This window comes from Pseudopipra pipra, chromosome 16, assembly GCF_036250125.1.
Source record: "Pseudopipra pipra isolate bDixPip1 chromosome 16, bDixPip1.hap1, whole genome shotgun sequence".
Classification (NCBI taxonomy): Eukaryota; Metazoa; Chordata; class Aves; order Passeriformes; family Pipridae; genus Pseudopipra; species Pseudopipra pipra.
Window position 1 is genome coordinate 3,074,495 of NC_087564.1, and position 24,626 is coordinate 3,099,120.

The 24,626-nt window shown below is 54.0% G+C and overlaps 2 protein-coding genes across 12 annotated transcripts in view; one reads left to right on the plus strand and one right to left on the minus strand.

The window, feature by feature from the left end:
* The window catches only part of RHBDF1 (rhomboid 5 homolog 1), a 37,000-nt gene extending 15,661 nt beyond the window's left edge, over nucleotides 1–21,339 (plus strand). For 5 of the 10 annotated variants that reach the window (XM_064672696.1, XM_064672697.1, XM_064672694.1 and 2 more), the window contains exons 2-19: nucleotides 748–892; nucleotides 2,820–2,947; nucleotides 5,598–5,702; nucleotides 8,500–8,713; nucleotides 10,417–10,623; nucleotides 11,246–11,368; nucleotides 11,529–11,689; nucleotides 13,812–14,063; nucleotides 14,667–14,778; nucleotides 15,673–15,747; nucleotides 16,294–16,455; nucleotides 16,540–16,640; nucleotides 17,279–17,342; nucleotides 17,778–17,872; nucleotides 18,777–18,852; nucleotides 19,326–19,426; nucleotides 19,694–19,847; nucleotides 20,582–21,339. In XM_064672696.1, coding sequence (XP_064528766.1) covers nucleotides 748–892; nucleotides 2,820–2,947; nucleotides 5,598–5,702; nucleotides 8,500–8,713; nucleotides 10,417–10,623; nucleotides 11,246–11,368; nucleotides 11,529–11,689; nucleotides 13,812–14,063; nucleotides 14,667–14,778; nucleotides 15,673–15,747; nucleotides 16,294–16,455; nucleotides 16,540–16,640; nucleotides 17,279–17,342; nucleotides 17,778–17,872; nucleotides 18,777–18,852; nucleotides 19,326–19,426; nucleotides 19,694–19,847; nucleotides 20,582–21,001 — 2,695 coding nt within the window. In that variant the 3' untranslated portion in view covers nucleotides 21,002–21,339. The other 5 variants (XM_064672700.1, XM_064672701.1, XM_064672695.1 and 2 more) reach the window with 4 other exon arrangements.
* A 132-nt stretch (nucleotides 21,340–21,471) lies between these two features.
* SNRNP25 (small nuclear ribonucleoprotein U11/U12 subunit 25) lies at nucleotides 21,472–24,609 on the minus strand. Of its 2 annotated transcripts, none has more exons than XM_064672719.1 (6): nucleotides 24,541–24,609; nucleotides 24,307–24,397; nucleotides 24,114–24,219; nucleotides 23,954–24,028; nucleotides 22,920–22,982; nucleotides 21,472–21,658 (listed from the first exon to the last, which is right to left on the minus strand). In XM_064672719.1, the coding sequence occupies exons 1-5, from the start codon at nucleotides 24,607–24,609 to the stop codon at nucleotides 22,928–22,930; spliced, it is 396 nt and encodes a 131-aa protein (XP_064528789.1). In that variant the 3' UTR covers nucleotides 21,472–21,658; nucleotides 22,920–22,927. The 2 variants fall into 2 exon arrangements, with proteins under 2 accessions (XP_064528789.1, XP_064528788.1); XM_064672718.1 differs by having other exon boundaries at nucleotides 24,469–24,609.
* Nucleotides 24,610–24,626: the final 17 nt, after the last annotated feature.

A 24,626-nucleotide genomic window follows, 5' to 3' on the forward strand; every position in this document is an offset into this window, starting at 1 on the left:
CAGGAGGGGAAAACTGCAGGAGAGTGGGCAAGGTGACAGCGAGTCACTCTGCTTGCTTTGGCATTTTGGTAACGCAGCGGTTTTTATTTAAATACCATATCATTATTATTTATGTATGAAAACCACTCTTAGTTCAGGATTAGTGCCAGTTCTCTAATGTTCATGCTGTACTGGTATTGCTCTGTGCACTGTGTTGTGTTTCTAGAAAATGACTGCATTTAAAAGAGATTAGAAGCAGAAGTGAGAGACGGCCACTTGCTAATTTCTAAGTGGTAGGTGGGTAGGAAAGTGCAGTGTTTCAGCTTTGGGTGGGCAAGGAAGGGTGTCTGTGAGTCACAAGCTGGATTTAGAGGGAGGTCAGTGCCTTTTGGTACTGCAGTCACTTAGCTGGTTGGACTGGATCCAGATCTCATTAAGATTTAATTCATAACTGGTTCTTAAGGAATCTGGATCTTGTAGTAGTCTCAGCAAAAATCTTAATGGGAGGCAACTCTCAAACTTGTGCAGCTGGCTCGAGGTCCTGTGGGCCTGAGGAATGTGCCGTGTCCTCCGAGTGTCGGGTCCTGGCTGACCAGCGCGGTCACGAGCTGTGACGCCTGAGCCCTCGTGGGGCACTTTGGGAACCCATCCAGCGTGGGGCTGGGTCCTCAGTCACAGCCTGGGGGAGGGCAGGGAGCCCCTGTCCGCATGGAGCGTGTCAGGGATGAGCTGGATTCCCTCCTGACTCTGATTTCTCCCGTCTCCCAGGCCTGAGGACAAGCGTGGGACGATGTCGGAGGCGCGACACGACAGCACGAGCAGTTTACAGCGGAAGAAGCCACCATGGCTGAAACTGGACATCCCGGTGCCAGTGCCCGTGTCAGTGCCAGAAGAGCCCCCCCAGCCCGTGCAGGTACAGAGGGTGGGGCAGGAGCTGGGGAGGGGTGTGCTGGGAGCGTGTCTGTGCTCTGACAGTCCTGGCTGAGAGGAAGGCAGCGTGTGGTGGCAGGTCATGAGGCCACATAAGACGGGGCAGAGCCTTTGAGTGAATTTATGATCAGTAATTATCTCCCCTTGAAGGGGATGTGGGAGGGATGAGAGTGGGTGGCTGATGTGCTCAGATCAGTAGATGTGAGTGTTTGGATGTGGGCATTGTGAAAACTGTCTTGGCTGGGGATATGGGAGTGAGTTATTCAAACAAGCATTTCTTAAGGGGACTGGAGGAGTGAAGGGCTCCTAGACTAACATGAGGGCCTGGAAGTGCTGCAGCTTGTGTTGAAATGAGCTGGGAATGAATCTGACTTATGAATAGCCAAAATAATGACAGGCTTTCATCAGTAACAGCAGAGAAAGAACAGTTACTGGCAACAAGAAGCCGTTACCAGCATGAGGAACATAAGAAAACCATGTGGGATGAGAAGCAAATAACATTGAGGAGTGCTGAAGCAGAGATGAGGTGATAGGTTAATAGAAACTGTGCAATGAGTGAGAGTAAAGTGTCCTTATTTGTCCCGGGAACAGGAAAAATATCAGGAATTTCTGCTAAAGTATCAAAAAGTGATGTAGGGGTGAGACCTGGGTAAGATGCATGGTGGCTGCTCATGTGGCCTTGCTGCAGGAACAGAGACTTTGTGCCCCAAAGGCAGAGCTGGAGGGTTCTTGCTGCCCATCTCTGTGGGTGGGTACAGGCCTGGGTTCAGTCACTTATGTGGAAGAACAGTTTAGCCATCAGAGAAATGGAGGGTTATACTGCTTCCCTGGAGGGGGGCTGAGGACAAGCTTGGCTTAAGAGGGAACTTATATGGCACTTGGAATAGCAAGAACTGTCTTCTTCACCATTCTGTGATCCAGGGACAAAAACGTGCTTCGGTTTTGTGTCAGCTTCTGGCAGATAAACCTGGGTCCTGGTCTCCCCTCAGAAGGAAGAAAATTGCAGGGATTACAAGGGGAATACAGGCTGCTATCAGTGCAGGTTGAAACCTTCTGAATGAATTATTTAAGACTTTGATGGATGTTCCCTTATCTGAAATCTCTAAATCCAGCTGGGCACTTTCTGGAGAGACTGTGCTGGAAGCTGGTGGAGGTGATGTTCTCTGAGGGTCCTGTGTACACAGCCCAGGATAAGAGTACATCTTGTGCTCCTTTGGCTTGTAACCTGAGTATCTGTGCATTGCTTTTACATAAAACAGCAAAATTGTTAACATTAGTGAAAATCACGAGCTTCCTGGGCTAGAGGGGCTGAAGTAGTCTTGAGGCACAGAGTGTCTGACCAGAGGAACAGTAGCTCAGAGCTTCACTTTCCAGAGGGATAGTCTGCTCAGCCTGCATTGTACAGATGGGAGATGGTGTTTCTGCCAAGCTGATAAAAATTTAATCCAGAGCAGCCCTGGGGAGGCAGTGGTATGAGCTGAGAACAGCCTGGTGAGCTGTGTTATATTTGGTAGGTCACATTTAGCCAAGACATGCCAGGAGCTTTCAAACCTGAGTGTGCCCCAGACAATTAGGCTGTAAACAAAGCCAGTATGCCTTTCCCAGCTTGCTTAGCCTGCAGCACTCAGCAGCTACAGCACAGACCCACCCACAGCTCTCACAGGCTTTTGATGCAGATCCAGAGTCACCAAACAGTCACTAAAGAAGCAAATCCCACTGACTGTGCTTCTCTCCGCCTTGTAGAGTGGTCCATGAGCGTGCAGTGTGGGTTCCCTCTGGCGAGACAAAAGCCAGGAGGGTGTGTTGCAGGAGCTCATGTAGTACCTGTTGAACTGCTGAGCGTTCCCCAGCCTGGCTGGCCCTGTAGAGCATCCCTGAGAGCACTGACTCCCTCCTGCTTCCCCCGGCAGCCGACGCGGCGCCAGTTCCTGCGGAGCGTGAGCATGCCGGCCGACAACAGCCGCGTGCCGTCCCTGCCCCACGACGGGAGGAGGCCGGTGCTACAACGACAGACCTCAATCACCCAGACCATCAAGAGGTGAGGCGCTGCTTCGGGGTGTTCTGCTGTCCGTTGCCACCCTCCATCTGTGCATTTACAGTGTTCCTCTTGCCCCATTGCCTGGCACTTGTGTGGCGCGCTGCCACAGCAGGGTGAGGCTGACTCCGTTGTTATCCATCGTGAGGCTGTGGAAGGGTGGGTGCTAATAGGTAGCTGGTATGTCAGCCCAGTGGTGCTATCTAGCCTGTCTTTAGTACGTGAGGGGATAAGTCCTGGGAGGAGGATGGTGGTGAGCAGGACAGTGAATGGTTCTTGCCGCTTACAGACAGATTTTGGCTGCCTCCTGCCCCAGGGAGCTGGCTGTTCCTGAGTAACAGGGTGCTTCAGGCCCTGATGTTTAGCTGTGACTGTACAATGTGGTGTGCTGGGCTTGCTTTGGTGCTGTGTCTGAGAGCACATGACTGCTAGGGGAGGCAGAAGCCTGAGCAGACCAGGATTCTCAGCAGCTTGGCTGCTATCAGAGCTCACTGGCAGGTCCTTGGCGTGGCTCTGAGGGGTGATGGAGAGAAGGGAGAGGCTGTTCTGGTCATCATTTGTCCCCATGACCCAGTGGTCTCTGAACCCAGCCAGAGAGCTGGATGCTCCTTCACTCCCCATGGCAAAGGTTTATCCCAGTTTGTCCAGAGGGAGTGGCTTTCCCAGCTACTCTCCTGAGATGACTGGTTTGTATCTCTGGCCATGTGTCAGGCCTGCCCTGGGTCCCAGGAGCATCCCTGGAGCTCCATAGGTCAGGGGTTCTTCCAGCCAGCCAGGCTTTGCCCACTCCCAAAGGAGCAACTTTCCAGCTCTGGGAGAGACTGATCTCCCACACACTGTTTGCCTCAGACGTTCCCCAGCTGCTTTGGTGGGGAAGCTCTCCCCCAGCAGCTCTTCCTGATCCTGCTTCTTGTGAGGTTGGGAGGGCTGAGCTGTGAAGCAGTGTCTGCTCTTTTCAGGGCCGTGGGCAGCTCCTGGGCCTGCTGAGGCTGTCCTTGCACACCGAGACTGCCTCTTCCCTTGCCTCCCTGCCCTTGTGCTGCTCCTTGCCAGGACAGTTAGGCAAGGGTGTGTCAAGGGTGAGGGGATATCCTGGGAGGGTGCTGTGGAGGCACTGACAAGAGGCATTGGGTGGGAGGGCCAGGGTAACCTCCCCCAAAGGTCCTCACAACATGCAGCTTGTGCATAGGGGAGGGGACTGGGGAAGTGTGAGACACTTTGATGCTGGTGTGACAGATTTGCCCCTGATGCTACTACACTGTAAGGCAAACAAGGCACATGGAGCTACAGTGAGAAGGAAGGAGTGCTGGACAGTGGTGATGAAGCTCCCCCACACTGAGGGAGATGCTGGTGTCCTGCCTAGCACTGAGGTGGTGAGCAGACACATGTGACTGTTGCACCAACAGACCCTGTGACATGTCTTCCTTCCCAGGCTGCAAGTGCTGGGGCTCAGGTTGGTGGCTGCCTGTGCCTAATGTATGTATTTTGTACCCTTGGAAGTACACACAGGGTGCCCCAGAAGAGCACAGACAGTTTTGGAAGGCCTGGGGGTCTCCTGTAGGTGGAGGGTTCAGTGGTGTTTTGCTCTGCCCAGTTGTGCATCGGGGGGGTGGCCAGGTCTCCTTCTCCTGGGCACCTTCTAGAGAGTGCTGTGGGATGTGGGTGGGACAGAGGTGCAGCAGTGGGAAGGAGTTTCTGAGGGGCAGAACTGCAGGAGATGCACACATGACACAACACTAGCAATAATGGAAATGAGTGGATCAGAAACACGGACAGGGAACGGGAAAGTACCAAGGAAAGGCCCAGGATTCTGTGCTCCATTTAGCAGAGCTAGAGGTGCAGTGGAGAATTGCAGACTGTGCATCTGTAAATGTGTCTTGGGGGTTTGTTCTGCGAGCCCTGGAAGGCTGATTGACAAGTTTTCTGCTTAACACAGCCCTCGAGATGCACAGAATGTGAAACTGCAGCAGGACCCCACACCATTTTGTTCCCTGGGGCTTGGAGGACACAGATCAAGTGTGAACCTAAGGTCAAGCCTGTGTAGTGCAGAACATGGCATGGGAGTGATTTAGGTGCCTGAGTGAAGGTATCCAACACCATTTCCAGTCTCCCAGGGTGTCCAAGGTATCCATACGAGGCAGCAGATGTGGCACAGATAGACCTGTGCACCAGGCAAGATCCTGTTGAGGTCAACCAGAATGGGCCCAGGGCTCTTCCAGTGGCATCAGGCACCCTAGATACAAGCAGATCATATCCTGACCTGCTGACACCTCCGTGGTTTCACACTCTGGTATCCAAAGCCAGCCAGTGGGATCTGTAGCTGAGTGTCTGGGCAGAAGAAGGCAGGTCACAGAGGTCTGAGGGGGACTGCAGCATCCCTGGTATCTTCAAGAGCAGTGGGAGACATATATCAAGAGGTGCAGATGCACCAGAAGGATTCAGCAGCCTCCTGGGTTCAGAGATGCTGTTGTGTGGCTTGAGTTTGGTTGTTTCTCTTGGGTCACGCTCTCAGCTGGAGGGCCCTGCTACGGTCAGCGTGGCACAACTGCTGCCAATGGGGCTATGGCAGGAGACAGGGAGGTGCTGGATGCAGGTGGCTGCTCCCCTCCACAGCCCTGCAGGCTCCTTGCCTTCAGCTCTCTTTTCTTTGCAGCAGACAGGTTCGGTTTCAGAGGAGTCAGACCCTGCCCGCTCGCGGGCCCCGGGCGGGCAGGAGTTCCCTGAGAAAGCGGCAGTCCCTGCCCCGATCGTTTTTCAGGTACTGGTGGCACTGAGTGTGAAACCCACCCCTGCATGTGTGTGCAAGGGCTGTTGTGAACTGCACAGACTCTGGCTGTTGCTGAGACCATGCTGAGACCGTGTTGGCTTCCCAGGAGGTCTGTGAACAGGCGGAGTGAGAAAGTTCATGTGTGCTGCTAACAAAAACCAAGTGTCACTCCTACTAAACGTGTAGGCAGCTGTCAGTAAGTAGCATGGACTAACAAGCTGTCCACCCGCCAGCCTCACTCCCTCCTGCCTTTCCTAACAAGCTGTCAACCTCCTGGTGTTCACCTAAGCTGGAATATCTCCCCAGGGCAGCCACAGCCCAGCACTGCTGTCAGTGCAACGTGGGGCTGTGCATACGCTGACCCCGAAGCCTCCTTGGGGCAGCAGGGGAAGGAGAGGAGGCAGCACTGAACAGATGCTGTCATGTTGTTGCAGATGGGGCTCAGAGCTGGTGAATGGATTAGAGTGTGTCCATTCTTACCCTCTTAACATCATGGCTTTTTCTAATTCAAATGTGACTGTCTTCTTTTTGAGGTGGAGGTCCTTGTTTACTTAGCACCAAGGAGATGAGCCATTCCAGGAGTCCAGGGCCCAATGACCACCACCCTGAGTCTGGAGCTCAGTAAACTTTTAAATCAGACAGAAAATATGATTCTGTGTGTGGCAGGGACTGGACTTAATGCCCAGGAGTCCATTCCTGTCCCACCTTCCTCACTGCTGCCCTTGGCCAGCTGCCATTCTGGCACTGTGACCACCTTTGGGACTGTTTGTGTTTGATCTTGAGCTTTCAGGGCTGGTCAGCTCCACACAACAGAAGAGTGAGATCTGACCTCTGATGTTGGTTGTTACAGTGCTCCAGGGAGTCTGTAGGACATCATGGGGCTCCCCAGCTGAACAGAGGCATTCAGCATCTTCCCAGGGTGCTCCAGGTGCCCTGAACTCTGTAGTCAGCTCTCCTGGACTATCCTGGCTATGGTCAGAGGGCTCTTTGCCCTGGTCCTCGCCCAGTGGTGTTGGTAGTTCAGGAATGGTCTTCACAGAGCAAACAGCTCCAGTGGTGCTTGTCCTTCCAGGCAAGTGGGAGCACAGTTTTGGAGGGCTCTGAGGCTGCTGGTGGTGCGGTGAGCCATTGCTCAGCAGGCTCATGTGGGCACAAATGACCCTCAGCCCTCTCCTTTTGAGGCCCCATGTACGGGCTTGTCACCCAACATCACCTTGCTGTTGAAATACTGGTTACAGAAGTCCATGGGAAGTTCTCTGAGTTGTCAGACTGTTTTGTGGCATGTGTTGTGCCAGTGAACTGCACAGCCAGGACATTACCTCTGTGCTGAGGCTTGGGGAATCTGCCAGCTGAGGTGCTGGCCCTGGGCCCTTCTGCTCTGAACAGAGGCAAAGATTGCTCTACTGAGATGTGGGAGCAGAGTGGTGCTCCAGGACATGTATCCCCATCTCTGAGGGCTGGCATTTGGAGACATTTAGGTTGATGAGGTCAGATGAATTCTAGCCATGGTCCATGTGACCTCATGCCTGCTGAAGGGTCTGTTCCATATCTTTGAGAGAACAGGGAAGGCTGAGGGCAATGTGTGGTGTTTGCATCTGCAGGTTTCAGCTGGAAAGGCTGTGAGTTTCAAACTCACACCTTCTTGCAGGTGGCAGGTTGATGGTGTTTTTGCTCAGTAGGGTATAAAAGCACAGGACCAGTTTCCAGTCTTCAGTGTGGTGTCTCAGTTCCCCTGTGTGGCCTAATTCTGCATTTGTACCAGCCTTTACTCCAGTGTGTGTTTTAATACTCACTTTGTGATCTGTGAGGTCTTGCTTCTCAGCAGCTGGAAATCCTGCCCCTGAGCAGGGGGGCTGAGGCCAGGGCTTTGGGTTTGTCTTGGAAGGACTTTCAGGTTTCAACACCTGGGCCAGTCAGCTGTAGGCTGAGAGAGCTTGTCATCTCCTGAGGATGAATTAACTGTGGTGGGAAAGGCTTGGCAGGGTGTGATGACCTATGTAGGTTTAGAGTACCAGCTATCCTGCAGGATTTGAAGTAGGTTTTTAGTCTGACTTATCCTGATCCCTCTCTGCCTTCCTTGGGATTTTGCTTCTGATCCACTGCTCTTCTGTGACAGCAGCCAGTTGGCAGCAAACCTGCCTCGTGGCTGCAAACCTGTGCTCCTGCTTCTGCACCCAGCAGCTTAGAACTGTGTGTGTGTGCCTTAGCAGAGCTCAGGACCACAGCAAACATTTGCTATTGATGTTACCTTTGAGAAGGATAGAAATCCTGCAGCACGAGATGGAGAAGTTAGGGATATGCTGTGAGTGTGTGTGTGTGGGGGGGGACTGGGAGAGAAGAGTGAATTCTGGAGAAGCTGCTGAGCCATGGAACAGTACAGTCCCACAGTGGGGACCTAGAGCTGGCCTGAAGATGGTAAGTGTTTGCAAAACATGGGGTTTAGAGTAAAAAAAACCACCTTTCAGTAAGTTATTTTCTGAAATTCTGTTCCATCTCTTTTCCTTTATTTTTAGAAAAACTCTGAACAAACTGTCCTTTACCCACAGTGAATCTCTCCTGGCATTTGTCTTCTGTCTTAAGAGACAAAATGCTGTTGATGGTTCTGGCCAGCATCTGTCAGGTTGCTAAAACCAGCTGAGGACAAGCTGCAAGATGCTCATGGGGAAGAGTTCTTCCTGTCTTTGAATTGGGGTGGGCTGGAAGTGACCACCAGGGTTTTTGTCTCTTCGCGTGCACGGTCCAAGCAAACATAAACGCTTCTTAGCACTTGTCTGCTGGCATCTTTCAGAGGCACAGCAGACTGGTTTGGGGTGAGCAAAGACAGCGACGCGACTCAGAAGTGGCAGAGGAAGAGCCTGCGGCACTGCAGCCTGCGCTACGGGAAGCTGAAACCTCAGGTCATCCGGGAAATGGACCTGCCCAGTCAGGACAATATTTCTCTAACCAGCACAGAGACTCCCCCTCCCCTCTATGTGGGACCCTGCCAGCTGGGCATGCAAAAGGTGAGTGCCCTCCTGAGTTCCCTGTGCTGTGCCTGTGCTGCTGTGGGAGCTGTGACCTGGCTGTGGGCTGAGCTCTGCCCAGACATGTCTGGGCTCCCTGCTCAGACACTTCTCACGGCTCAGGTACAGTTTGGCAGAGTTCCTCCTCCAGCAGCCTCTCTGGTGTCATTGGCTGAGATCCCTCAGCTGTGCCAGCAGTAGGCTCAAGGCTGTGTTTGTCATGCTGGGACTGTGGTGATTACATGTGTGCAGCGTGTCCAAGAGTTCTCAACTCAGGCTTTTTGCTGCCATTTTGCAAGGATGAAATCCTGGTTTACAGAGTGGTTAGTATCCTGGACCCAGATGTGCAGTAACAGGCCTGGTATTACTCAGGACACTTACCCCAAGCAGAACACAGCTACTGTCCTCATAGAAACCTGGTTATGTTTTAGGACTTTGGAAAGTGTCTCTTGCATCAGTGATGCTACAGCTCTGCTCTTGGGTCCTCAGAAATGGTTTTGTGTGCCTGCAAAGGGCATCTGGTAGCCTCCCACTCACTGCCTTCAAGTGTGACCCCAGGGGACCAGGCCCAGTTGAGCACGTCCAGTTACCAGCACCACTGAACTAACCCACAGTATCCCAGCCCTTCCCTTTGCTCCTCTCATTAACACTAATTGCTGTGGTTGATGACTGTGCTTTAGTGAGCCCCACTGCAACCTGGGCTGGTGGGAAGCCATTCCTGCCAAAGCAGGACCTGAAGCCTGGCTGCACCACTGAAGCAGAGGAGAATATTGTGCATTTTTCAATGAAGTTTCACTTTGTTGCGCCCTTTCCTGTTTCCTTACCAGCTGGTCTTTGGCCACAGGAGACTCAAATACTGTTGGGCTGCCTGTGGGCTACATTAAATCAGAACATGGTGTCAGTAGGTGTGTAAGCCCATCAAGTGTTCCCGTTGAGTGTTCAGCTGTGGATTAAAAAGGCTCGTAAAACCTTAGGATAAAGCGTAGAGGTCATATGGAAACCACAGCTGTGATGATGTAAGGACAGAGGCAAGGTTTGTAGCTGAAGGCAATATTTTCATTACGTTGATTCGTATGTTTGGAATAAGTGAGAGCTTTGGCCTGAGGAGTCCCAAAGAAGGGCTTGCAGCTCCTGGAAGCTTGCCTGCTCCGTCCAGCTGTTAAACCTAATTAATGGAAGCAGATGTAAATATACAGTTAAGCTTCAACAGGATAACAGGATACTGTTTAAGTCCTGAGCTGTCCAGTATCTGGAAGGAAACTAGCTGGAGAAAGAACCTGGCTGTTTTCAGGGATTTCTCAAACTCCTGTTTAGACAGGACATTCCCTGTCTGTAGAGCTCACTGGCATGGGAGAGAGTGAAACCAAGAGCTCAGGAAGGGCTGAAGGAGGTTTGAAGTGTCCTGTGAAAGTCTGGAACAGTCTGGGTGACAATAGTCAATACCAACAACAGAAAAAAAAAAAGGGGGGGAGAGGGAGAGGTTTGAGGACTTAGACTTGAGTCTTACAACTAGGCCTTAGCTTGCAACAGGCTATTCTGGATCTCCCTATTGTAGAATTGGTTGTTGGTCCATCCAGCGTGGTTCTTGGTCAGTCCCAGGAGCCAGGCGCCTGTCACGGTCTCAGGATGTTTGCCTGGAGGGAGGAGGGCTGGGTGGGGAAGGGTCTGGGGTGAATGGGCTGATGGGCTGCTTCTCTCTGCAGATCATCGACCCCCTGGCCCGCGGCCGAGCTTTCCGCATGGCTGAGGACGCCGACGGCTGCAGCATCCCCCACACCCCCATCACCCCCGGGGCCACGTCCCTCTGCTCCTTCACCAGCTCCCGCTCGGGCTTCAACCGCCTGCCCCGGCGCCGCAAGCGCGAGTCTGTGGCCAAGATGAGCTTCCGAGCGGCCGCGGCGTTGGTGAAGGTACGGCGAGGGAAGGGGCGCAGGGAAGGAGCTGCTGAGCAGGGAGGGTGGGGAGAGCCGTGCTGGAGGGGAGGAAACCCGGGCACCTCCTCTTCTGTTTCAGCCACGTGTCCAGGAGGCAGGACTGGCAAGAAGCGGGGATGGTGGCTCGGTTTTTGCTTTCCCTTTTGCTTTCCCTTTTATTACCTGGGGCCTTTTTTTGCCAACAACCTCAGAGCATTCCAGCAGGTCCAGTTTGTTCTGCCTGGACCTTTGGGTGGTCCAACTGCTCCTGGTGAGCAGTCATGGAACAGCAGAAATACCCAAGGCTATTACCATACAAGTCTCTTTATTCTTCCATGTTGTCTGCTTTCCTGGGCCCAGTGACCTTTTTGCTGTGCCCAGTACCACCTATCACTGTGGTTTGGTCAGAGACATATGTGGTGGAGGAGCCTGGAGATGGGCACTGTGGATTGAGGAGCGGGGTCTCACCCGTGAGCCTCACCAGGAAGGTGTCACACATCAAGTCTGTTGTGCTCCACACACAAGCGTGAGGCAGCTCAGCACTTGGGCTCCCCGTGCACTGGCTGGGGTGGCCCTGTGTGTGCCTGGCAGTGACCTGGTGCCCCTTTCTCTGGCTCAGGGCCGCTCGGTGAAGGACAGCACGCTCAGGAGGGCTCAGCGGCGCAGCTTCACCCCGGCGAGTTTCCTGGAGGAGGACACGGTGGATTTTCCAGATGAGCTCGACACTTCTTTCTTCGCTCGGGTGAGGGGCAGGTCTGGCCTGGTGCTGCCCCCAAAGGCAGGGCAGGACTCTAGTCCTGGCAGGACTGTGTGTTGCAGGCAGCAGCACCGCTTTCTGCCAGGGCTGGTGCCACAAATGGGGTGTTGGCATCTTCTGATGGGACTTCTGTGTCTCTGCCCAGGAAGGAGTCCTTCATGAGGAGCTCTCTACTTACCCGGATGAAGTGTTTGAGTCGCCGTCAGAAGCTGCAATCAAAGATGCTGAGGTGAAACCTCCGGATCAGACAGATCTTACAGGAGGAGCCTTGGACAAAAACGAGCTCGAAAGAAGCCACTTACTACTGTGAGTATCTTCCTGGAAGCTGCCAAAGCCTAACAGGGGGTGACCAACCCATCTGGAGTGGGACCTTCTGTGTAGAGGAAGCCATATGAGTGCTGTGGGTGCCTGGTGCAGAGCTCAGAGCATGGCACTGATGGGTTTTCTTTAAAACCAGCTACCCAGGCGTGCGAAAGGTGACTCTGAGGCCACCTCTGCAGTCTCTCCAGCAACTTCCAGCCTCACCTAATGTGTTTCAGAGATTGTATAATGCCTTGAGGAAACAAAAGACACTTTAAATCAGCTGTGAGGGTGCTGGGGGCCCAGCCTTTGGCTATGGAGAGCATAGCAAAGACAAGAAGGCTGTTGCCATTGCAACAGTCACCAGTAACTGTTGTCTTGCTCCAAGGAGCAGTGTGAAGCATTGCTGAGTGTCGAGCTGGGCTACATTCCTCACTTGAAACTAGAGAAAGGTGTGGCACTGATGCTGAGAGCCCTACAAATATGTGGGTGGTACTGTACTGTATGCCTAGATTTTTTCCACCTGAGTAACTGGTACTGAGTAATTGCTCTGTGTCGTTTCCGAGTCAGCTCTAGCTTAGCTGGCAGCTCACCCCAGCACAGAGCTCTGCTGGGTGTGAACATGGAGCAGACAGGGAGGTCCTTGTTGTGGTTCTGCTGCTCACAGCCCATCTTGCTGTGTTGGCGCTTTCCCTTCAAGTGTTTCCAAGAACTTGGCTCAGCCTTAACATAAGGGGAAGCAGCGAGTGGTGGGAGTTTGTTGTCACTCCTCTGAGACGGTTCCAGTCTTCTTGGCACCACTTGGATCTCCTCAAATAGCTATATTTATTGAGGAAAATACATTTCTTTCACACTTCAGAGGGCTGTTATCAGAATCACGGTCGGGTGTCCTTTACGTGGCCAGGGGTTTGTTTTGGCACAGGCTCCCAGCCCAGCACAGGGAATACTGGGAAACAGCACCTCTGTAACACAGAAACCACTTCAACTCTGGGGCAAGTGGAATCTGCACCTTCTGTGGGAGAAGGACTTCCCAAGGGGAAGTTGGGGTGTTAAAATGCATCTTCTGCAAGGTGCACTATATTGAAAAGAGCTGAAGTTTCCTGCAAGATTTTGGCTAAAGAGGTTCAGATTCTCCCTCATCCTGTTGCCCACCCATTCTTCAGAGCTGTCATGCTCCCTCCAAGATGCTCTGGTGATCTTTCAGCAAAAAGTTTGTTAGCTGGTTTCTCTCACCATCTCTGACAACTCCTGTCTGTGTGCAGAGTGGGACATTTAGGAAACCAGAGGAGGTCACCTGGACTAGATCACTTGCCAGGGACATGCCTACTACGGTGCCAGGCAGTGAGGATGGTGAAATGGGAGGTTACTTGGCTTTTTTGATCAGGGTTTGAATGCTGGAGACCTGAACCTCCACACTGCTGTTTAAGAGCAAGGAAATACAAAACTGTCTGGATATGATGGAGACTTACAAAGCAAGTACTATTCACCAGTAACCTGTGCAACCTTCATCAGATCTATTTTGGTAAAAAAAGCCTCCTTTTAACTCAGTATGCTTGGGATTTTTATTGTGTTGTTGAAGCCTGGTTTTGTTGTTCTGAAAAACACACACATTGGTACAAATAAAGGGGGGAATGGAAGAGAGATTGTGAGAGGTAACTGGCACAGCTTGCAGCATGTGACAGTGCCACTTTCTTTTTTGGTTCTCCTCTGTCTGATTGGGTGGGCACAGGAGGTTTGATCTGCCAGTCCAGTCCCACTGAAGTGCTTTAAAGGTGGGGATTTCCACTGCTGGGCTAAACTGCACTTCCATTTCACAGCAGAGACCAGAGTAGGAGGAATGAAGCAGAGGAGGAAATTGATGTGCCTGAGGCTGCAGATGTGCCTGTTACTGGAACACTTTAAAGCCTTGAGAGCTCCTCAAGTGGGGCTTAGTTTGGCACAGCTGCTTTGTGCCACCTTCTGCGTGTCATCCTGTGCTTTCATCTGCTGGCCCCGTGCAACCCTTTGAAACGCAGCTTCCGCTTCAGGGCACCTTGTGTGCCCTCAGCAGTGGGACAGGCAGAGGTTCTGCTGCCACCACAGGGCAGGGGAGGGCTGTTCCCCACGGCTGTCCTGCTTTTGGTTGCAGCCCCCTGGAGCGCGGCTGGAGGAAGCAGAAGGACGGGGGCCTGGCGCAGCCCAAGGTGCGCTTGCGGCAGGAGGTGGTGAGCGTGAGCCCCCAGAAGCGCGGGCAGCGCATCGCCGTGCCCGTCAGGAAGCTCTTTGCCAAGGAGAAGAGGCCCTACGGGCTGGGCATGGTGGGCAAGCTGACCAACAGGACGTACCGCAAGCGCATCGACAGCTACGTCAAGCGGCAGATCGAGGACATGGACGATCACAGGTGAGGCTGCAGGCCAGGGAGGTCCCCAGCACAACCGGTGTTGGGTGAGTGCTGTTGCCCTCTGGTGACTCAGGTCACTGCCTGGGGGTGCTGCTGAGACCCCCCAGTGTGTATCCCTGGGGCCAGCTGCAGCAGGCAGCACCGTGTTGGTGTCACCGTGCACTGGGAGCTCACCCGGCTCCTCACATTGCTTTGGGTGTCTGGATCTCTGCTGCCTGGAGGGACTGCAGGTCTCTGCCCCACCACCACTGTCCTGTGATGAACAGGAAGGCTCAGGTATCCCTGTCTCTGATCATTCCCCTAGGGTCGTTATATCAGACACATGGCACAGTTTGGCACCAGGCTTCAGTGTTCTCATGGATGTTCTCTTGGGAAAGGGTGGTTGTCTGGTGTAATGGGGGAGTCAGAGTAAGCAGGGTCTGTCTGCCAGCAAGGCCTTAGATCATCACCTTCAGTCCTGTGCATCCCTGGGTGATCCTGGCTGTGTACCCAGGTTTTGGCGAGGTCCCTGGGGAAAAGCAGCAGCTTTTCTCCTGTGTTCTGTGAGTAGGTGCAATATGCCCGGGTTTCTGCCTCTGATCTTTTCCCTTTACCTCCATCCAGGCCTTTCTTCACCTACTGGGTCACCTTTGTGCATTCCCTCATCACCATCCTCGCTGTGTGCATCTACGGCATTGCCCCTGTGGGGTTCTCACAACACGAAACTGTTGATTCAGTAAGTGAATCCCCCTCACTTGCCTGGAGTGGCTCAGCTTTCACCTGCTGGCTCTTATGTCGTAGTCTTCAGCATATTGGCTACTTGCCTGAGGGCCTTGATGGCTGAATTCTGGATGTCCAGCCATGGGGGGCTGCCTGCAGCATCTCTGTGAGCCCCTAGACCATCATCTCTCCCTCCTGCAGCCACCTTGCTCTTGATAGCAGATTATATCTGACACAAAGCGTGGTGGGCTCTTCACAGGCTCTGGCTCTGGCTGTGCTGGCAGCACTTCCAAACAACTTGTTCCCCTCCTGGTGGAGACCAGAAGGATGTTCATGGCAGGGAAATATCTCAAACCTGGGCTAAGTTTTTGCAGCAGTTGCAGGATTTTGCTCCTGCCAGGAGCAAAACTGACCTGTTTGACTTCGAGGGCTGATCCTGAAGCTGTTGGTAGCCTTCCCACACGTTGTGAAAGGTCTCTGGGGTACAGTCGTGCCCCTGCTCCGTGCAGGGAATGCCTGGGGAGTTTCTCACCTACATGTCTGACAGCTTTCAGAGCACTGCCACCAGCACCTGGGCCTGCACTGCCAGCTGGGGCTGCCTGTGCTGCTGAGCTGTGTGAAGCTTTTTGCAGGCTCTCAGGCCACTCCCAGGTCTCCAGGCCTTGGAATTTCTTGAAAGTTGAAGTAGCCAGAGATAGGCATTTGAAGAGAAATGTTAAAATGAAGGTGCCCAAGTCTTGACAGGGGTTTACCTGTGATCCTGCAAAAGACCTGTTTGAGAAACCATGAGCCCAATCATTGGCTGTGGGGATTTCTGTTCATCCTGGGGCTGTTTCCACCAGCCCCTGCTGCTTGCCCTGCTGACCCTGTGGGCAGGAGCTCACAGGGCTCTTGCTTTCTCTCCTTGCAGGTCTTGCGGAACAGAGGGGTTTATGAAAACGTCAAGTATGTTCAGCAGGAAAACTTCTGGATCGGCCCCAGCTCAGTGAGTGCTGTTGGTGGCACTGTTGGTGGCACTGTTGGTGGGCAGATGGGGGACTGTGCCCTGCAGTTGTGCCATCCCAGGGACTGGAGCCCTCCACTGCTTGGAACTTGGGGATCTGCCACAACTGTCAGGGAGCAGCAGTGCTCCCAGCCCCAGCTACCTCACAGAATGGGCTGTCTGAGGCTGGGATGGACCTGGGCACTCCTGCTTTGCACCCTGTCCCTACAAAGCCAAGCTTGGGGTTAGAGAAAATGCAGGAGCTGTATGGTGTGTATACAGCTTTCCTGATGCCATTCCATCTGGGAAAGACAAAGATAAAGAAACAATGTCCCAAAGTTTTTTCTTTCCCAGCCATGGGAAAGAAAATCCCTGAACTTTTGTTCTGGGCTTGTCTTCCAAGCAAATACCAAGAGTGTGCCTGGTGTGTGTTGGGCTTCATCATGCAGGACTTGTCCCTGGTCCCTTGAGCCTGGATAGGGCCACCCCGTGCAGTTCCCCCAGCCTGCTCTGCCCCTTGGCTGAGCTGGGTGTTTCCATCTCTGCCAGGAGGCCCTGATCCACCTGGGGGCCAAGTTCTCACCGTGCATGAGGCAGGACCAGCAAGTGCACAGCTTCATCAGCGCCAAGAGGGAGAAGGAGAAGCACTCGGCCTGTTGTGTGCGGAACGACAAGTCAGGCTGCGTGCAGACCTCAGAGGAGGAGTGCTCAGTGAGTGCCAGGGCCCCTTCCCTGCTGCCCCTGGTGCTTCTCCCTCCCTGGGCTTCATGGTGACACCTCTCCTCTCTCCTGCAGTCCACGCTGGCCGTGTGGGTGAAGTGGCCCCATCACCCCAGCACGCCGATGCTGGCAGGGAACAAGAGGCAGTTCGGGTCTGTTTGTCATCAGGACCCCAGGTAGGTCCTGCCTGGCCCAGCTGCCATCCTGGGGGATGGGGCTGGTGGTGAGTCAGCCCCAGGCCAGTGGATTGCTGGATGGGACAGCAGCTGCTCTGCAGACCAAGGGATATGGGGCAGTGATGTCCCTGCCTGTCCTGACGACTGCAGGGGAGGCTCAGGCAGAGTGTGACTGTATTTCTGCTCGCCCCTGGTCTCCACTGGTGTTGCTGCCCACCTGTACAGTTGCTGTTGTGAGCTGTGGGTGCCTTCCTCATCCCACTCCCCCTCCTCCCCTGCTCCCCAAACACACAGGGGTGCAGCAGTTCCCAGCACACCTCTGCCTCCAGCCCTGCCAGCTGCTGGGTGGCACTGCACAGTCACTGGGGGCTGATGTAGAGCTGAGAGCAGCTGAATTCCCACTCTCTGGGTGTGTCCACCTGGAAGGGATCCAGCTGGTTGCTGGGCAGCTGCCTGCTCTCCTGCCTTTGTGCTGCAGCCGTGACTAGAAGGAGGCTGTGGCTTTGATGAGCACGGTCTTGGCTGATCTGGGGACAGAGGGGAGCTGTGGGATGGCAGCCTGGGGACAGGGACAGTGTGGGAATCCTGCCTGGTGCTGGGGAAAGGTACTTCAGGCTGGTTGTGCTCTGTTGCTGCAGGGTGTGTGAGCAGCCAGCCTCGATGGAGCCCCACGAGTGGCCAGACGACATCACCAAGTGGCCGGTGAGCATCCTGGAGGCACAGAGCCTGCAGGGCAGCTGGAACATGGCCCTGGCATCCCCCTGTGCAGAGCCACAGCTGTGCTGGTGGAAGGGCAGGGCCTCTGGTGCAGCTTCTGCTGCTTCTCACAAGCACCAGCTCAGGGCAGCCATGGTCTGCCTCACCAAGGCTCAGAGCCCTCCAACAACACAAGTTGCCCTGTGCCAACTAAAGCCCTGGGCCCTCCCAGGGTAACAGGAGGATGGAAACCAGCTCAGCCTCAGGGCTGGAGAGGAGGTGGCAACTGATGCTCAGGCAGATGGAGTATCAGGCAGCATCCTGCTGTTGGAGGGAGGCCTCTGTCTGGGAACTGGCTTCTTCCCAAGGGGCTGTTTTGACTTTATCCAGGCAACAAGCAAAGCTGTGGCTGTCTGACTGCAGCCTGTTGTTGTTTTCTAGATCTGCACAAAAAACAGTGCTGGGAATTACACCAACCACCTCCACATGGACTGTGTGATTACGGGCAGGCCCTGCTGCATTGGGACCAAAGGAAGGTAAGGAGTTCTGCCTGTGTGGAGGGGCTGGGTGTTGGGGTGAGACACAGGGGGTCTTTTCAGGTTGTAGACACAGCCATTTGTCCTCCTTGTCCTTTCCACACACAGCCCAGAGCCCTGCTGGGAAGGGGAGTTGGACAGAGAGCCAGGACAGGTCTCCCAGCCGGAGCAGGACTCTGGGATGAGCAGGAGATAACAGCCAGCATGAGTCGTTGGTGCAGCAGGGTATCTCACTCAACTGGTCCTGCAGTTTGGAGGGACTTGGATCATAAGGGATTAAATAATTCTGCTGAGGAGTTCTGCATTTTTCCCTGGGAATGTCCAGCTACATTGGCCCCAACCTGCAGTCCACAAGCACTCAAAGGACATGCCAGGAAACGACGGGCTCTGGGTTTGCAAAAGAGGAAGATGCTGTTCTTCCTCAGCTGCTCCTGAGCTTGAGTGGTTACCTAGTGCTTGGGCCTGGCTTTCCCTCCTGGGGAGAAAAATCAGTGCTGTCCCAAGGAGTTTCTCTGTCCCTGAAGGTCATAACCAGGATGCTCCTGGCCTAGGCCCCCTTTCCACTCTGGCAGCTGCAGAGACACAAGACTTCCCCAGCCTGAGACAGCTTCCCCAGGCTGTGGTGGTTCTCAGCTGTAAATAGCTCAGCTTTGGCACCTGTTTTGGAGCCTCTGTGTGCTGGTCTGTGGAGGTGAGGCAGGGATCCCTGTGGGAGAGAAGCAGGAGGGGTGAGTGGAGAGTGGCACTGGGCTAAATGGGAATGTATTTGTGCCTCTGTTGAGACACTACAGCAGCTGAAGGCATCAGTTCTCACAGATGGGATGAGACAAGGGGGAATGGGCAGCCTGAGAGGGCACAGGAGTGATCCACTGTCCCTTCCACGTGTGACTTGTGCCTCCTGCAGGTGTGAAATAACCTCCCGGGAGTATTGTGAATTTATGCGGGGCTATTTCCACGAGGAGGCAACGCTCTGCTCTCAGGTGAGTGTGGGGCTGGGGGGTTGTATGGCTGCCCTTCTCCCTCCAGTTTCCCTTGGCAGCTTGGCAAGGTATGAGGGGTGGCAGTGCTGCTGTGGGTGGCAGGCCTGTGTCCTGTCCTGCCCTGAGCCTGCGGGAAGCTGCTGATCCAGACTGGAGTGGCAGAGCTGGCTGCATCTGTCGCTCTTTGGAGGCCAGTTCAGGACTTGGGCTGGCAGCTGTGGGAGCCCAGCACAGGACCAGTGTGTAGGCAGGGGGAGAAGGCACCTGTCTGCTCCATGAGTGAGCAGATGCCTTAGCTGTGTGTGCTGGGGTGGAGAATGAGCATAAAGCTGCCACAGGGAAGGGGTGGGTCATGTGTCACTTGGTGTTGGGACTTGGTTCAGCAGAGAAGCAGGAGCCCCTCTTCCACAGATACCTGCAGGCTCTGCCCTGACCTTGGTGAAGGGCCCCTGACATCCCTGCTCCTGCCCTAGGTGCACTGCATGGATGACGTCTGTGGGCTCCTCCCTTTCCTAAACCCAGAAGTCCCCGACCAGTTCTACCGCCTCTGGCTCTCGCTTTTCCTCCATGCTGGGTAAGCAGAGGGGTAAAACTTCCCCTGTCTGGGTGGGGGAACCCTCAGCCCTGGGGTTGCTGAGTTGTTCTGGCTGTCCCTGCCCAGGGGACTCGGGGGTGCTGAGCTGTGGCCCCTGCCAAGGTTTACCATCCTGTGTTTGCTGGGAGGGATTAGTGGCGTGGGCAAGGCCAGAGCAGGAGCTCTGAGCAAGGCTGGGGACAGAACACGAGCACAGGGGTGACTTCAGTGGCTGCTGCTTCAGCTCCTGTACTCTGCACTTGGCAGGATCCTGCACTGTCTGGTTTCAGTCTGTTTCCAAATGACGATCCTGCGGGACCTGGAGAAGCTGGCAGGGTGGCACCGCATCTCTATCATCTACCTTCTCAGTGGCATCACTGGGAACCTTGCCAGTGCAATATTTCTACCCTACAGAGCAGAGGTGGGTCTCCTGCAGACCAGGGTCCTGGTAACTTGCCCTGAATACAACCCTCCTCTCCGTGGCTGTGCCTCTGGGGCAGAGGCAGAGATGCCAGAGCTGGCTCGTCCCTGCAGCGCAGCCTTGGCACATGGGGAGCTAGAAGATGGCACCACACTATGAGCAGCAACATCCCCCAGAGCACCCTGGGCTTTCCCAGGGACTGGCCTGGGCTGGCTGCAGGAAGAAAGCTGCCCCATAACAAATGGGGAGTTGCCAACCATGGGGTAGGAGAGGCCTCAGACAGGCTGGGAATCGAGCGCTGTAGCTGGTGCCAGAGACCCTCCACGTGAGAGTGGCACGAGAGGGGCAAAGGGCAGAGCTCAGCTTGCCCACAGAAGACTGCATGGCAGGACCATCTTCCAGGTCCTTCTGTAAAGAAAAGTGCATGGTGGGTGGGGGGAGCCAGGGGATTGCCTTCAAGGGCTTCTCTTCTCTGGCAACTTAAACCAGATCTGCCCTCCTTAAATACAAAGTCTGTTCTGGGGATTGCTGGCCTCACACCTTGGCCCTAAATCCAACCAGGCCCCTGTACTCCTTGCATCCAATACAGGGATGACATTGAAGGCTGCGGTGTGTCTTCCCCAAGAAACACTGAACAAGGAGTTGAGTAACAAGTAACTGATGCCTGGGGCTGGCTGTAGAGGCCAGGGAGACAGCACAAACCTGACCTTATCTGTAATGCTCTTCTTCTGCAGGTTGGCCCTGCAGGATCCCAGTTTGGGATTCTGGCCTGTCTCTTTGTGGAGCTCTTCCAGAGTTGGCAAATCCTGGCACGCCCATGGAGGGCCTTCTTCAAGCTGCTGGCTGTGGTGCTCTTTCTTTTTGCCTTTGGCCTCCTGCCTTGGATTGATAATTTCGCTCACATTTCAGGATTTATCAGCGGATTCTTCCTCTCCTTTGCCTTCCTGCCCTACATTAGCTTTGGGAAGTTTGATTTATATAGGAAACGGTGCCAAATTATAGTTTTCCAGCTCATCTTCATTGCACTCTTCTCAGGACTCGTGATTCTGTTCTATTTCTACCCCATCAAGTGCGAGTGGTGCGAGTTCCTCACCTGTATACCATTCACAGACAAATTCTGCGAGAAGTACGACCTGGACGCGCAGCTCCACTGAAAGGCAAAGACTGGCCTCTCGAGCAGGCCCTGGAGATGGACTGTCTTTGCATTTGCTGTGCCAGTTCCATGGGGACAAAGCCTCTAATCCAATGACACTTCTAACCCTGCCCGTGGTTAATTTAAACTGTCTCCTTAGCACTTGGCAGGCATGTTTTGCCTTATCTCAGAAGACTCTGAAAACAGAACGTTTGTGCCTTGTTCAATTGTATTGAACCTTTTCTGCTGCCATTATTTTTATTACACTAGTTTCAATACTACATTTTTAACCAGAGTTGTTTACTACTGCTAAGGTGGTGATTAAACAGTGAGGTAGCGTTTTAGCTACTGTTAATTGTTCTGCATAGTCTGTGCCTACGTTTGTTACTTAATCTCACTTACAGTGTTCCATGTCCCAGGAGAATCAATCCCCTTTGAGCACCAAAACCAGCCAGATGCAGATGTGCAGCTGGAAATAAGGGCCTGAAAAGCTTCAGAAAACTAGAGGGTCTCTTTAATCCCTGGAATTGTGTTCCACATACAAACAACAACCACAGAAAACATGTGAGAATGTCCAATCAATGGAATTTGCTCCTCTTCGGAGTGTTAAACCTTTTTCTCCAGGAAAGTGCTGAATCCACAGTCTGGTCTTGGTAGGGCTGGTTTGTCTGCTCTCTCTCTGTTAAGGAAAGAAAATATTTGGCAGTGAAAATGGTTGCTGCGTGCTGGGCTCTTACCACCACACTGCCCTGACTGTCCAGGAGGGATCAGCCAGTGCCACAGGTGGCTGCTCGGAGGGCACACATGTGGATGCTGCAAATGTTGAAAGAAGAAGGAAAGGTTACTGTGGTCACAAAGCAACAGTTTCTAACTGAGCTACCTGGAGCAGCAAAACAAAAACCCAAAGGTTTGCACAAGCTGCTCTTCCCATTGCTCTTCTGGCCCCGTGATTGTGTTTTTAGAGACATAATTTTAAACTCACTATAAGCTTGAGAATCTTGGCCACATCTTGTGTTTGCATGCACAACTTTCTAAAAATAGCAGCATTATGTCTGCATGAGTTACAAACAGGTACATACATGTGGCTGCTAATGCTTCCTGTGCTGGAAGTGTTCTTAGAGGCATAAGCTGCACAGAAATATGACCAAAAGTTGCCCAGCAATGTGTCCTGTCTCCTGAGAACAGTGAATCAGCTGAACTCAAGTTTCTATAAACCAGGAAATGGACAAACTGGGAGTCAAAAACTACAGGCTATGTAAGCTGAGGTCCCTTTCCTAATTCCTCATAGCTTGCAGTAATTGAGAAGAATGGCTCAATACACATCCACTGTGGCACAGCAACAAACACGCTGTGTTTGCTCGTTGCATTTGCCTGGGTGCACCAGAGGGACGTTTCTGTTGGCTGCAGGTGCTCAGGATGGCACAGGAGTGGGAAGAGCAGGCTGGGAGAGCAGGAGCTCAGGGATTACAGTCTGAGGCTCACAGAAGGACCTGAGTGCCCTGGTGATGACCATCATCTGTCATACAGACACCTTCGTCCTCCCAGGGATTCATCAGCATCCAGCCACGCTCCTGACAGCAATTCCCAGACATTTAAGAAGCCTAAAAGAAAGCAGTGTCCTAGAAGCAATCCCAGCAAAGTAACATGTTTAATGAATCTCAAGTCACTGTGAGAGCAGATTCAGAGTCTAAACATAAAGTACAGTTAGAGATGCCACTGCCAGCACTGAGACATCCCTGCTGCTGCTCCCAGTGTGTGCTACCTGAAGCAGCTTAATTATCACTCCCTACCCTGAGAGGAGCACAACCACCACCAGGATATGGAAACAGGCCACAGCCTCATGCATAAATGCTCTGCAACAGCAGCTGCTCTGAGCCTGAACACCATGGCCCAGGAAAAAGATGAAGAACTGGAACTCTTAATGCACATTGAGGACTTACCCAACAGGTCACTTCCGAAGCTTCTTTATGAAGCTGACCTCATCCCTGTTTCTGATGCCATACCTGAACAGAGAGTTATGCTGTTATATGCCAGTTTCCCAGGAAAAACGACCTTTGAAATTCTATAGTCTCCTCTTTCCCAGGGGCAGATGGACTCCTACGATCACAGGACACAGTAGAATTCTCCCATGCTGCCAGCCCTGAAGGATCTGATCATCTGCCTTTACCTCCAACCACCCCTTAAATGCCACATCTGTCACCCATTGCTTGGTCTTCCAAGGTCAGCTTTGCTGTCTTGCTAAATTTGTAATACTTCAGACCACCTTTTCTCACTGATCTGCACACAGGCTGGCACACCCAGCACTGCTGTATGGAACAGCAGAATGCTTGAAAGTGCTTCATCCCTCCTCACTCCCAAGAATGGGCATGGAAATGTGGGAGTCACCTGCCAGTGTTGTTAGCAGATTGTCTCTGAGAGGTGGCTGAGCAGGTCTAAAGATCAACACACATAGCCTTAGTTTGCTCTTTCCTTGGCATTCTCCGTGGATGTTAAGGGGTTGGAATGGACTTTAAAGATCATCTAGTCCCAACCCCCCTGGGCCACGTGCAGGGACACCTCACACTAGACCAGCTTCCTCAAGGCCTTGTCCAACCTGCCTTTGAACACTGCCAGGGCTGGGGCATCCACAACCTCCCTGGGCAACCCGTGCCAGTTCTTATTCCCTCCTCCTTTGTTCCAAATCAGCAGCTCTGCAAGGCTGAGTGTCACCTATTCTGCAGGAGTTTGGGAGGGACGATCAAGAGCTGTGAGTCCCAGTGCCTGGGGTGGTCTGAACTGGATAAGCACAGCCACAGGATGGTGATGGCTGAGGAACCCCCCAAGGCCATCCTGTCCTGCAGAAGCCTCTCAGTGTGCCTGTCCCACCTCCCAGCGCAGGACCCCCCTGAGCCAGGGCACAGCCTCAGCCCCGCCTGTGGGGATGCTGCAGGGCACCCACGGGGCCTCAGACCCCCAGAACACACCCAGAACTCACTCTCGCAGCTTCTTTCTGTCATCCGCCAGCTTCTCTCCAGCGTAGGTCAAGTGGTACGTCCTCCATATGTACTTCCTGGGGGAAAAACACTCAGGGGGAGCCACGGGAGAGCGGGACAGGGTTGGGACGCGCTCCAGACCCCGCTCCCGGCCCCGCTCACCAGCTGAGGTGCTGGACACCGCCCTGCCGCGCCTGCCGCAGCTGGAAGTGCCTCCGCAGCGCCTTCTTCAGCTCCAGCACCGAGGCGTTCTGCACCACCACCACGGCTGCGGGGGCACGGCCGCTCAGAGCCCGCTCGGAGCCCGCGCCGAGCCCGCCCCGCAGCCCCGCCCGCCCCGCAGCCCCGCACGCACGCACGGTCTCGCCGTCCGCCTTGCAGACCCGCACGGTCATGGCCTGCCCGTACTCCAGGGCCACCTGCGAGCCGATCTCCTCCGCCGTCACCTGCGGGGGCCCGGGGGGTTCGTGAGCCCGCGCCCCGCCCGCCCCGCGCCCCCGGCCCGGCCCGGCCCCACCTGCGGCGGGAGGTCGCAGAGCAGCGGGTCCTGCACCAGCCGCGCCAGCGCCGCCTGGAACAGCTCCAGCACCTCGGCGTGGGCCAGCTCCTGGGCCAGCTCCTCCGCCGGCCCCTCCGCCGGCTCCTCCGCCGCCGCCATCGCCGGAAGGGGCGGGG

Bases quoted from the DNA above. Each gene is read 5' to 3' on its own strand.
- SNRNP25 (XM_064672718.1), bottom strand. From the start codon at position 24,609: ATGGCGGCGGCGGAGGAGCCGGCGGAGGGGCCGGCGGAGGAGCTGGCC. The intron at 24,398-24,468 runs GTGGGGCCGGGC...GGGCCCCCGCAG, and splicing joins TCTGCGACCTCCCGCCGCAG to GTGACGGCGGAGGAGATCGG. The intron at 22,983-23,953 runs GTGAGTTCTGGG...CTCTCTGTTCAG, and splicing joins GACAGAAAGAAGCTGCGAGA to GTATGGCATCAGAAACAGGG.